General features: G+C 44.8%; 1 protein-coding gene across 1 annotated transcript; it reads right to left on the reverse strand.

Moving 5' to 3' along the window:
- Nucleotides 1-9,906: 9,906 nt before the first annotated feature.
- On the reverse strand, nt 9,907-10,479 carry LOC136489007 (uncharacterized). The gene has a single exon (XM_066485763.1). It carries the CDS (start codon nt 10,477-10,479, stop codon nt 9,907-9,909), a length of 573 nt encoding a protein of 190 aa, XP_066341860.1.
- Nucleotides 10,480-14,157: the final 3,678 nt, after the last annotated feature.

The following is a 14,157-nucleotide window of genomic DNA, read 5'->3' on the forward strand; positions in this document are numbered from 1 at the left end:
CATTTACCGACGTAGCTAAAATGACAGACAGCTCAAACCCACACAACGGTACAGTTCAACGGGCAGATTTTAGACTTATCCATCTAGCACCACGATGGAGTTATCATATTAACACAAAAAGAACTCATCAACAATAAAGTAAAGAAGGGTTACCTCACAAGAAGCGCAACAACCTGATCCTTACAGAAAGAACTCAGAAATCTCATCAACAACCAAGACATTAGGAGAATAAAGAATTACAACTCAGAAGACAAGATTCTTTCCGTTACAACTGGTTTCAAAAAATAGAAGATTACACATCTTACAAGACCCAACAAACTCGGTACCACGACAAGCAAAGTAGCAAAGAGGAACCCGAACATAGCTAGGCTCTGGAATGACTACGAGTTCCAAATTGCTACTCGATAGGACAAACCGTCCTCGGCTACACTGTTTTCTTCAAAGGACGGACGCAGTGCATCCAAGGCGGAAATCAGCAGCACGGTAGGACAACATGGAGCAGAGAAGGCCGGTAGGCATCTGTCTACCCAAGTCCGATGTGATGCTGGATATGGTGTTGATCTGCACCGGACAGTCTCAGGGCAGGCGATGAGGATCAACCCAGAACTGCCAGATGAAGGATCGCATCCCACATCACAAGACTCCCTCCAACTACCACCACGTACTTCCAAGTACAATGCTGCTGCGGGATTAGCCTACCTCTAATCCCTATCACAAGACTCCCTTTAGCTACGGCAAGATACACAAGAACTACAAAATATGCCCGGGGGCTGCTCTACTTCAGTAACTATCATATTCATGACTATGGAGATTTCAGACCACGCAACAAAGTACTCGATGAATCAAAACAACACAACACAAGGGTATTTATAGACCAAGGAAGTGGTGCACATAGACCGGGAGCACCAATAGAACAAGCCTAACAAAGGACAGAGTGAAAAGACAGAATTCAATGAAGGAGGACTCAGGCGTGAAGGAACAGTACTCAAGGACAAGCATATTCAAAAGGATATACCAACACTGTACAACTCATGAACAAACAACATTAACACTCAACCACCACCATACAACTACATCTGACAACAGTAGACTACCAGAGAATATGCCAAGACCCTACATCCGAGTTCTTTCTGAACATAAGAACCCGGATATATGCTCGAGGGCTACAACAGGAGAGATTTTCAATTCTTTTGAACAACTCAGATTCAAGACCCTCCAACTTTTTGTTCCAAATAGTAAGAGGCTCGGGGGCTACACTTAGTGAGTGCACTTTTTTCTTCAAAAAAGCGCACGTCACCAAGAGGACTACTTCAAGACAACAGTTTTTCAAATGACATAAAGATTCAAGACCCTCCAACTTTTTGTTCCAAATAGCAAGAGGCTTGGGGGCTACACTCAGTGAGTGCACTTTTTCCTTCAAAAAGCGCACATTACTCAGAAGACTTCTTCAAGACAGACGACTTCAAGGCCACACGACAAAAAGAACCTGGGTATATGCTCGGGAGCCCTTCGACGAAGAATCAGGGCGATTTCAAGAAGAGTCCCTCAAGCTCCTTGTGCCAAACAACAAGAGGCTCGGGGGCTACATCCAAATGGGAGTACTTTTTTCAAAAAGGTACACACCACGCGAAGATCTCACGAAGCGCTACACGGTTTCGCTCAAGAAAGCACTCGGACGACGCTTGTTCCTGCTCGACAAGACTTGAAGGAACAAGACGAGGCTTCCAGAACTCAACCATAAAGTGCTCGGGGGCTTGTCGGTGCGGGACCCATGGGATACCCCGCAAGGAAGGGAGAAGATCTAGTCTAACTAGGATTCTTCCCATGTAATCTTAGTAGTAGTATTATTCTGTAATCCTACTAGGAACTCTCATTGTAAACCGACTAGGATTCTGACCTCCTGACTGTATAAAGGGGGGCAGGGATCCTAGGGACAGGTGACTTTACAACACAACACTTTACAATTAATCCAACGCGAAGGCTAACGCCGACTGGACGTAGGGCTATTACTCGATCAAAGATCGAGGGTCCGAACCAGGATAAATCGACTGTCTCTTGCGTTTACCGTCGAGTTCTGCATACGTTGAAGCCCGAACATACTGCCCTGGGGACCCCCGTGGTAGGCTATCGGTGCTCAAACATCGACATTATGCTTGCATCCATGTCACACTGCAATATTAAAATTAAAAATTAAAGTGTATCCAAATTTTACATGACTGTATAAACTACATAGAAATCGGTCAATTAGCTAGTACCATGTTTCTAAACCATTCAAGCAAATCTGGTTTTCCAGGGCCATCCCCATTAATCCTTAAGTTGTCTAATTGTCTCTGGCTTGGTGGTCTTTCATGGCTCCATTGTTCTTTTTCAAATTTTCTATGGGACACAAAAGCATGAATTATTATAATGATAAATGTTATTAGTTGGTTTATTAAATTGGTGTACTCACTGAACATATTCATCCATTTCAGTCAAGTTTGTGAAGATATAAATCATTGCTGCCGTATACTCTTCAATGGTTAGAAACCTTATTGTTCCTCTACCACTTTTCCATCCACGCACTTGGAACAAACTAAGGGTAGAATCAGATGGATCAGCATTATGAGCATAACCTTGTGGCTGATTTCGGGAGCTAGATATGAGGTCAGGTAAGTATAATGATGTTAAGTGAGTGATCTCCTCAACAAGGCATCCTTCCACAATTGATGCTTCAACATGAGCCTTGTTACGGACTTTTGCCCTCACCTTTTTTAACAACCTACATGAGTTTTTAGTTACTATTAGTTCTTTGAATATAACAACCAAATGGTAAAGAACAGAAGTCCTAAATGTATACCTATCAACTCCATACATCCATGTGTACTTTACAGGCCCTCCTACCCTAACTTGATATGGGAGGTGCACCATTATATGCTCCATTGAATTGAAGAAACCTGGTGGGAAGATTTTCTCCATTTTACAAAGTAAAACAGGTATGTTTGCTTCAAGTTGACGTATCTGGGCACGATCAACCTCATTTGCACAAAGCACTCTAAAAAAGTAACTCACTTCAGCTAGCACCTCCCATATCTCATTCTTGACATAACCTCGCATCATCACAGGTAGCAAACGCTCAATGAATATATGGAAGTCATGACTTTTGAGGCCATTTATCTTTAGAGTGTCCATGTTGACCCCTCGCCTTAGGTTTTATGCATAAACATCAGGGAATTTGATGTCCTTAAACCACTGCATAACATCCTTCTTCTGGGATCTTTTTAGGGAAAAGGGTGCTCTAGGCCTATCCCATGGGCCATTTGGCTTCTCAGTAAGGTTGAGATGTCTCCTATTGCACATCAAGGCTTGGTCAAGTCTAGCCTTGTTATTATCCTTGGTCTAGTTAGTAATGTCAAGACATGTAGCAAAAATAGCTTCTGCTACATTTTTTAAGTATGCATAGCATCAATGTGATGCAGACGCATAAGTAGAGGGAAATATGGCAATTCCCACAGAAATGGGTTGTGAGTCCAATTGTGGGTAGTACCATAACCTTCAAAAGATCTCTCTTTGACTTCATTCATGTATGCTAGCACCTCTGCCCCTGTTAACCAATGTGGAGGCGTGTCATACACTGCTACGCCATTCCTAAATGCATTCTTCTGGTGCCTAAAACTATGGTCAGCTGGCAAGAACCTTCTATGGCAATCAAACCAATTGTACTTGTGCCCATTTGGTAGCCAAGTGTTGTCCACATCTGCCATGCAATCAAAACAGGCGAAGGCACCGTGTGTTGACCATCTAGAGAACATTCCCAATCCAGGATAGTCATGGATGGAAGTATGATATGCAACCCTCATTTGAAACTTTTGCTTTGAGAAGCTATCATAGGTGAGAACTCCTGCCCAAGCTTCTTTGATCTCATCAACAAGTGGCCGCATGAAGACATTCATATTCTTGCTAGGATGCTCCGGTCCAGGTATCACTAAACTAAGAAATATATTCTCCTCCTTCATACAAAGAGCTGGAGGTAAGTTCAGAGGAATTGAAAAAACTGGCCAGCAAGAATATTGAGCTTTTTCATAGCCAAATGGGTTGAAGCCATCTATCGCCATAGCAATCCGAACATTCCTCAAGTCCATTGCAAACTCTAGGCAAGACATATTGAAATGTGTCCATGCCTCAGCATCAGAAGGATGCACCATAACATTTGGGTTGGCATGTCTACCCTCCTTGTGCCACCGCATGTGCTTTGCAGTGTTTGGCTCCATGAACAACCGCTGCAACCTTGGTATGAGTGGGAGATAGCATAGAACCTTATGTGGTATTGGTTTTCATTTATGCCCTTCGTGTGCTGGTTGAGTAACTACATATCTACTCTCCCTGTAGAAATCACACTTATCCTTGTTCTCATCTTGTTTGTAGTATATCATGCAATTGTTTGTACAAGCATCTATCTTGATGTAAGGCATTTTTAAACCATGAAGAAGACACTAGCACTCGTATAAAGTTTTTGGCATCTTATGGTTCTCAGGCAGAACATCACCAAATAAATCCAATAATTTATTAATGCATTCTATGGGGAGATTGTATTGTGACTTAACTGCCATCAAGCGTGCTACAACTATTAGCAGTGCAAACACTAGTGTAGCTATGGAGCGACTCTTTTGAAGCTGCTAACAAGGCAAGAATGCCTTAGCATCTGTTGTTTGTTCATCTTCTACACTATCTGTATGCATTCCATCACCGAAATCAGCTAAGATTTGATCTAAACCATCAGCAGTATCATACGCATATTCCATTATAGGTTGACTAATAGGTTGTTGACCATGTTCAGTCCATATAGTATAGCCAGGCATAAATCCTCTTTTGCACAAATGCATGCTCATGACGGCTCTTCTGCGTCTAACTCTATTGCAACAATATGAACACGGACAAACTACTCCAAGTTTTTCAGAATTAGAAACAGAACTGAAAGCCTGGTCTAGGAAAACATTTGTATTTCGCACCCAATCCAAGGAATGACAACCATTGTCATTCCAGCCTTCATACATTCAACTATGGTCTTCTATCGACATGGCTATTGTTGTGACAATGAACTGAAACAGAAAATTTGCAAGTAATTGTTCACATAATTTAGTTCATGTCTTCTAATATTAATAGGCAAACAAGTTTATATAGAACATATACTGATTACTAGTAACAAAATTAGGGAGATGCCAAACTACAGAAAACACTAAGCAAATTTCTAGACTACATTAGATGAGTTATACATGTGCTTCCATTAGTAGCTTTGTTGTGTCATTTTACAAAGAGAGACATCTGCACTCATTTTCTGTTTAGATGTTGCGAAAATATCCCCAGATTTAATTTTACAAGTGATCTTTGTATCACTTTTCTATTTAGAAGCATTGCTTCATATATGTAACTATGTAAGCAATGAGTAGCTGCACTCATTTTCCAGTGCCATACCAGTTAAAGCATTTGCATGACGCTATTTACTTGCAATAGTGTCAAAATGTAGTGAAATAATAAATAGTTTTAGCTGCCAGCAATGTAAGACTACAAAAAGGATTTATGCAGTTAAATATAAATATTCTCCGGCATGAATATTTTTGTGTAAGAAATGTAGTTTCATAGCCTTGATACTGTGAGTAAAGGGTCAAGTTAGTTGCATTGGTGCTAAAATATTATTGCCAAATGACAATGGATTAGGTTGTAGGTTGCAGGGATTCAGTCAGCCCCAAATAGTGCGGCACGAGTAGATAATGGGCAAGCCATTTTCAAACATGCCATCTTTTTTCATATCACTTGCCTAAATTTTTCATGCACAAGCTTTTATAATCATATTAGCGTACAAATTAATTTAGACATGCCAATTCTGTTTTGACTTAATTAACAATACAAAAAGAACCAAGAAAAGAAAATTTTCCTTCTCACCTGAAACCCTTTGTTTAGGAGTGACAAGCAGACCGTGAAGCCTTCTTTCTACAGATGTGGTGCTCCCTTGCCCTCTTTTTGTGCACAACTGAAAGTCAGGATCCCTTGCCCTCCTATGCAGATGTGAACATGTGGTGGCTTCCTTCACAACAGAGCTTCAGGCAAGACCAAGCAGTAGAAGGGTGCCTCGACTATGGAATGGGAGGACCTGAAAATAATACATCCCTATCAATCGTTTATCAATCCTCTTACTGCTGTCCACACAAGAATGTACTAGGAATCCCAAGAACATACCTTACCTCCTCTATCAATCCATCCTTTGCTTCCCTAGATCTAAGGGATAGGACATGGAGGGAGGGAATGGGAGGCAGCAACAGATCGAGAATGGGAAAGGCGGCGGCTTAGCAAGGGCGGACAGTGGCTTGCGGAGGGCGGCGGCTTGGGGAGGAAGGGCGCTGGCCTGGGGAAGGAATGACGGCGGCTTGGGTCAGGGATGAAGGGCGGCGGCTTGGGGAAGACGTACGGCCGCCAGGGGCGGCCGGCCGGCCAGGCGGTGGGGCGCTGGGACGACCGAGCGGCTCGCATGCTTCGACGGGAGAAGAGAATAGTTGGAGAGCGCGACGCTGACGAAGTCATCAAGCACGGGAGCTCCAGCGTTGGGCTGAGGCGCGGTGCTTTGGTCGTGCGCGCGCTTTTTTCCGGCCAGCCTGGTGGTGCAGACCTCCGTGACTTTTAGCGCCTGATCTTCTGGGTTTCCGCACTGTCCTTGTAGAGCTTGCGCGTGTCAGTGCGTGGATGAGGCGGTAGAGAAGCTCGAGGAAGTCTAGCCGAATTCGGCGAGTGCAAGAAGGTTACATGCAAGCGTCTTGGGATGGCGCTCGTGCACCCAGAGCGCGGCGGCATAGAAGTCCTCCCTATCAGACATGCCCGTGTCGCGCACGTCACAGAGGTTCGCGATAAGCTTGAGTGTGGTGAGCGGCAGGGGCGGATTCAAAGCCCTAGTGAGTCTGATTTCTTCATTAGACCATAATTACTTAGTCTCAAATCATCATTAATCTCTAGCTTTAGCTCTAGCTCTAAATCTTTATTATTTAGCTCCTCCTTTGTCTCCATCCTGCATGCGCCACGGTTGCAGAACCGACTAATCTAATGTCTTTTAGGAGTATTTGTTTTCCATTAGACACTAAGTACTTAAGTGAGAACATCAAATTATGTAGTTTCGTCGGACACACCCCAAGGGAGAACCCGAAAATCTACATTTTTCCATCAGGATCACGAATGAGAGAATAAAGCTTACAATATTTAAACATTTCTTACATCACTTTTCTTGCAACGTCAGAGTATAATATTTATTGTTATAACAGCGGAATATATTCATGTTATCAGAGTTATGAACAATTTAATTGAACAGTGGAATATAAACATATGGTCAGAGTTACAGCGGAAATAAATATCTATTCCTAACATGATGAAGCATGGATATATAAACTATGACAACAGATTATAAAACTTCCATTTATAAAAAAAATATTTGATGAGAGTTATAAATAAAAGCTATGATCGCAGCGTAAAGGAATCATCTCTAAGCCCACCAGGAGATATCCACACACAAGGGTCTGCTCTAGCATCCGCCTGTCACCTGCAACAGGGGAAATAAAACCCTGATTACTCAATTGTACTCAGCATGACTTACCCGATAGGAGGAAATAAAAAAAACTCCAAGGATATGCAAAGCTATCTAGCTTGTGGGTTTATTGCATCTATAAGGAGCATTACTAAAAGTGCGTCCTTATATTCAATTTTATTAGCAATCAACCTTAGTTTATTAACCAACCATTATATGTAAGTACCTGTGCTACTTTCAAGCAGGTGGTAAGCAATCCGAATCATTTTTCCATCTTTCATCTTTCAGTTCTTACTACGGTGCTAAAGTGTAGACAAGTCATACTGGAACGTCGACGATTCGTGAATCAATGCCCCTAGTTGGGTACCCTAAAAACACACGCCCCACTTATACCCCAGGCACAAACAGGACCAACCCACTACCCTCCTATCACACGGTCTAGGTCCCCGTCCAAACTGGGACTCTAAGCCCCCGCCCCTAAATCCCGGACTCAATGCGGTGCAAGGACCTCCACCCAAAAACCACCCTGACAGATGGTCCGGAAAGAGCCAGAACCTATGACAAGAGAGTAACAAGTCTTTACTGCGCCCATACCCAAGTATGTGCTCGGAATAATAAGTCTGTGACTTGTCTAGAGTCCAATGCAATGGCCGGTCCTTAACTGACACAGATAGGGAAAAACAGTGTAACCAAGCTATGCCCCGTTGGCTGTAGGACACAACCTCTTACATCCACCAATACCCAAATCATATCCATACCCGATCTCTATTTTTGCTTTCCCCATTTATATATTCCAAGTGATAATAATATAGTAATATATTTTCTATCTCTCGCGAGTGATAGACAATCACTCGACTTCTATCGGAGTCCTGTAGCCTAGCAATCTACACGATTCTATCATATTAGTAAGACTCATAGGATAAAGATATATATGCAAGTGAGTTTCATTCAACTCTTTAAAACTTAATGCACAAATATAATTTAAAGTGTAGAAAAGTAGGGGTTATACACCGGGGCTTGCCTGGGTAAAATATAACCAAAAGTTAGCATTCCATCTTGGCGACACGATCCCCAAAAGTACCATTTCACCAGCAACTCACGATGACTCCACGATCCATCATCGTCCATATTATGGTATGCAATGCGATGCAGAGATGACGCAACAGTTAATTAACCAGGCAACAACAACTCTTAAACACAGAGTACATACTATGAACTAACACGCTAGCTCTAATGACTAACGTACTAATCTACGTTTCAACATCATCGAGAAAGGTGTTATTTCCAAACAAGTATTTTAGTTATACAATTCCAAGGAATTAACAAGTGTCCTAAAGTACTATTATAGTAATAATATTCTAAGGACATACATTTTATATTTCTATTTTCTTTTAATTTTATTTCAAGCACTAAACTAGTATTCACAAGCTAAATTAATACTCCAGTCATCCAGTACATACTGAACATAAAATTCTTACTAGAGTACAAACATAGCAAAGTTATGCTATTGTAAAAGTTTCATAGCATTTGGAGCATAAGAACTATTTTAATTAATTACAACAAACCCTATAGTAAATTTTAAGACAATTATTTTGCACTAAAGCATATGATTTTATGTGTTCACTGTGTAGTACAATCTGTGTAGAGTTTAACAAAACTAGATTTAATATTTTATGATTTTTATTTGATTTATTACGGATTTTACAAGTTTCAACCATTTAATAGAAAAGATTAAATCTAAATAAAAAGAAACGAAGCTTGTGGGCCAAATATGGCCCGACTCGGCCCAGTCCAGGCGGACGCGCGGTCCAACCGGCGAGCAGGCCGGCCCAAGAGGGGAGGCCCAGTGCGGGACGTCTATTTTGCAAGAGGGACCTCGTTGCCTTTCTAATTCGCATTACGACTATTGACACTATTTATTTCAGTCACAAATTTTGCATTCAGATCCAAAAATTATTTTCTACTTTTACCTTTCTCCCTCCACTCAGTACATGGAGCAGAGGAGCACCACCCGGCGGTCAATCCCAGCCGGGGAAGGCACAGCGGCGGCGGGAAACCCGCCGGCGAGGTGCACGGGAGCCCGCACGGGGGTTGTGCACGGCTACGACCGGGGTCGCCTGCCCATGGCGTGGACCGAGGCGGTCCAGTCACGAGCGCCAATGACCGGCTGGCCGCAACGGCGGCAGCGGGCCATGGCAACCGTGCTCCAGGGCGCGGTGGCTGCGCAACGGACCCGGCCGTGCACACAGCCATCGACGACATGACCTGAGGTGGCCCACAGCACGGCGGCCACACACGCACGCGTGCGGCCATAGGGCAACGGTGGCGGAGGTGAAGCGGCTCAGCGGCGGGGGCGCTTTGCCAGCTTAGGCAGCAGGCATGTCGGCGCAGATGAGCAACACGCGCTCGTGGTGCGCCTTGGTGGCAGAGGGGGCGCCAGTGAGCGGGGAAGACGTCGTGGTTGCGCTCACCGGTGACGACCGCCGAAATGCAGGTTGTGCGCTTAGTAGTGGTGGTTGCGGGGCAACGCAGGGAAGGAGCGTGGAAGGGGCATCGGCGGTGGGCGCGATGGCTGGCGAGAATCGACGGAGAGGCGTGCGAGGTCCGCGTGAACTCACGGCGACGACACAAGGCCTTGAACTTCGCAGCGGCAGAGCGCGATGAGGGGAGCCATCACCGGCGGACCTCTGGGCGGGGTGGGTCATGGAGGCGGAGGGCGAAGGAGACGGCACTAGAGGTGGCGCGCCATGGAGCAGCAGGTCCAGCACGGGGTCGAGAGGCACACACGCTTGCCTGTGCGGTGGCTGGCGACAGGAGCGACTGCAGGTGTTGTAGCAGGTCGCCCGAAGAAGTGGCCCGCGGGGCACGTCTGGACGAGAACATGGTGCGGCGACGGCGGCGCGCGGACTGCGGAGGAGGCTCTCGGAAGTGCAGCGCATTGGAGCTCGCACGCTCTCGCACACACACGCGAAGGCCGGGAGACGATGGGTGCTGCCACGGTAGGTACGTGGCTCAGTCGTGGCAGGCAAGACAAGCAAAGGCAGACAACAGAGGCAGGCAAGACAAGCAACAGAGACAAGCAAGGCAGGCAACCGAGGCAAGATAAGAGGCATTGATGGTGCCGTAGGGTGATGCGACAAAGCTGGCAGTTGGACGGTGGTGCTTAGCGGGGGCGGCAGCAACTGAGGCTTGCTCTTGCTAAAGGCGTGCTGCCGATAGGGTGTACCCGCTGAGCGCTGCTAGTACTATGAGCTGCTAATGATGCATGCATATTTGCTACTTGGATGCATATTTGCGCTATGCGCTGGTGGCTTCGGCAGCAGTAGCTCGGTTAGTAGGTGGGATGAACGACCGAGAGTGAGCGTGGCGAGGTAGTTGAGGTGAGAGGCAGCGATCGCTTGACACAGGTGTCGGTTCAAGAACAAAGCGCCAACGACACAGTTCAATGCGTCTGGCGAAGTTCGGTCAATTTCGCGTGAGCATCGTACTCTAACGTAACCCCAACCTGCACCATGTTCTAGTATACACCTCACTACAATCGATCGTGCAAAAACATAGATGTAATGCTTAACCCTTTCATTGGAAATCAAGCGCCAAAATGGCATTGTCTATTATCGTTTCACACTTAAAAGAATAATAACTTAGCTAGAAGTGCTAACCTTTAGCGCTTTTGCCGTAATTTTTAATATGCCTAAACTGAATTAATTTCAACCACCACGCATTTCATACACTAGTCCATACGTCATACTAACTCGTAGAAACAAAACATCTAGGAACTTATTAACCCGTTGTTCAATATAATTCGTCACAATGACATTTTTAAACATAAGTTAAATTTTAAAATCCGAGAAAATCATTTCGGTAAATCCTCTTAGGTCTAAATCTTGGTGCTAAGCAAGCTCGTAACACCAGAGGTGTTACAGCTACTGGTGAGCGGGCCGATCATGTGCCCATGCAATGGTGATGAGCTTGCACACGCGCTACGCCGACGTGTCGGGGATGACCTGGACGAAGAGCTAGAGGCAGGGGGTTGTCGGAACTCGTGTAGATGGCCGAGTTGTTTCCCATCCACGCCATGCGAGGTGCCGTTGGCAGCATCAGAACCGGTTGGAGAGTCCTCGTTGGTTGAAGCAGGTGTCCAGAAGGTCGAGGAACAGGTGGAAAGTGAGGGATTGAACCAATAAATTGTTGAGATACAAGAGATTCTCAAAATTAAAACATCCTAACAATTATTATTACAAGGAATCAACATGAGCTGCAGCAGATGCCTTTCTTTGTTCTAAGGTGGATTGTGAAGAGTTAAAAAAATAGTAGACACGAGTGTTGACACGGTCAGTATGCCAAGTTAACCTAATTTAGGATTAGTTCATCCATTGCAAACCCCCACGAGACAAAGGACATGTGAAGAAAAAGGTAACCAAAGAAACTATCTAGACGTCATTCACTTGCATATTGTTCTCTGTCTAGAATAAAATCCTCTCAGAAAAAGAAAAGGCCTGCAAGAGGAGGGGGATTGTTTATGCTCGTTCGCGGCTCTATCATGTAGCCACGCCCATACCACCAGCAGCATAATAGACTGTAGAGCATATTTACTAGTAATTTACACAAGGTGGTAACCTAATAGATGGACGTAAGAATTATTTTGCTAATTTTCACTCGAATACCAAATTACGGGACAAATTTTATGTTTCTTTACCGAGTTTCTAAGCGGATTTTATCAAACTATACAAGAAAATTTTGATGTCGCATACCTTATAGCTAAATTCTGGATCTACCACTCCTAACAAGAGTGAAAATAGAGGCGCTTATGATGACTTTATCAATCTCGATATTGGTTAATTCAACGTAAATGCTCATAAAATGGTCAAATGTCGACGTTTCCTATGTACTGGGTTTGGAAGAGAAAAAAAGCGTCGTCTTAGAACAGGCCTGGACGAGCATTGCAAACATGGGCCCGGCAGCTTACATGGCGCCTCCGACTCCGAGCGGAAGTCACGCGGTGGGTTGGACTGGGCCTCCACAAGGCCTTCCTTAGACTCGGATACGGACACGATCCAGACCGTCCAATCCAACACCCAATCGCACTTGGCAATGATCAGGGCGCCTCACCTCCGCCTACATAACTCGTGACCCGCCGGCCGCCGCTGCATCCTGCACCCCTAGTTTAAGTTTTTTTACTCTGTCTTCGTCACATTAAATCTTTAGACATATGTATGAAGTATTAAATATAGATAAAAAAATAACTAATTACATAGTTTGATTGTAAATTACGAGACCAATCTTTTGAGCCTAGTTAAGTCATGATTGGACAATAATTGTTAAATATAAACGAAGTGCTACAGTACCCATACTGATTCCTAACCTCAATCTAAACGAGACCCAAACCGAAAGAATCCATCCCCAAAATCTTTCGGCGAGATCCGGCGAAGAGGATACGAGGATACGATGGAGCGGTGCGGCATCAAGGACGTGGAGGCGTCCAGTGAAGAGGACAGTTCGATGGCGCGGTGCCCCACCAAGAGCCTGAAGGCGGCCGCGGCGAAGCAGGCGGAGAGCAAGGAATTCCAGAAGGAGGCTGCTGCTGGTGGTGACGATGACACTGATAGTGAAGACGAGGGGATGGGATGACGTCCTTGGAGTACATCAAGACCTACAAGATGCTGCCGCCGTTCGAGACTTCGAGGTGCAATGTATCCTGGAGAAGCCTCTAGAGCGCACGCCTTTCACCGATTCCTATGTGTTCAAGGCCCTGAGCGCCGACCCCAACGCGGCTCTGGAGGACATCAAGTTGGCGTTCGAAGAGCACGAGGAGGAGCAGGACATGAGGATGAGGTTCTGTGAGCGGGTGCGCACCGAGTACGAAGCCAATGGCTACGTCACTGTCAGCGTTGAGTACATCGCCAGGAGGGTTCGCAACTACGAGCTCTCCAGCAAGCTGTGGGAGGAGGCGTTTGCTGATTTTGACAATGAAGTCGACGTGGAGGAGGTTGCCCACTGATGGAAGTGAGATGAGGATGAATCTGCCCTGTTCCAAACCTATGCCACCCTATGTGCCTGTTATTTATCTATATTATACATATATATGTTTACCAAATTAAGTTAAAGGCTACGGGTTTAACCCATGACGTGTTTGGAAGTCCTCGACCAACGAGTATTTCACGGAAAGCCGACAAGGAATTCCATTAATAACCGATCGTTTTGATTCTTTAGAACAACTAGATGAATTTAGTGCATCCTTTAAGAAGGTCCCCAATGACTATAGATGGAACTTATCCTATTTGGTTGTTCACGGATTAGCTATACCTACGGTTTTTTTTTCTTGGGACCAATATCAGCAATGCAGTTAATCCAACGATAAACCAAATTCCAAGTATAGAACTATGACACAATCAAACCTGAAAGAACAAAATGTTGAATTGAATCGAAATCTAATGACGTCGTAGTTGTCGTCCCATCTTCGACAGAGCCGCCATGGAGAAAATGAACCTACCCTACCCCTCATCGTCACTGGGAAGGAGGAGGAGATAAATCCCTAACCCCAACCCTAAATGACTTAATCTACTAGAAAACTTTTTAAAATGATGGATCCCCACTCCCTCCAGCCTCCGTAGGATGCC

This window comes from Miscanthus floridulus, chromosome 10 (assembly GCF_019320115.1).
Source record: "Miscanthus floridulus cultivar M001 chromosome 10, ASM1932011v1, whole genome shotgun sequence".
NCBI lineage: Eukaryota > Viridiplantae > Streptophyta > Magnoliopsida > Poales > Poaceae > Miscanthus > Miscanthus floridulus.

Excerpts from the sequence above, each read along its gene's own strand:
- LOC136489007 (XM_066485763.1), bottom strand. The coding sequence starts at position 10,479 with ATGCGCTGCACTTCCGAGAGCCTCCTCCGCAGTCCGCGCGCCGCCGTC.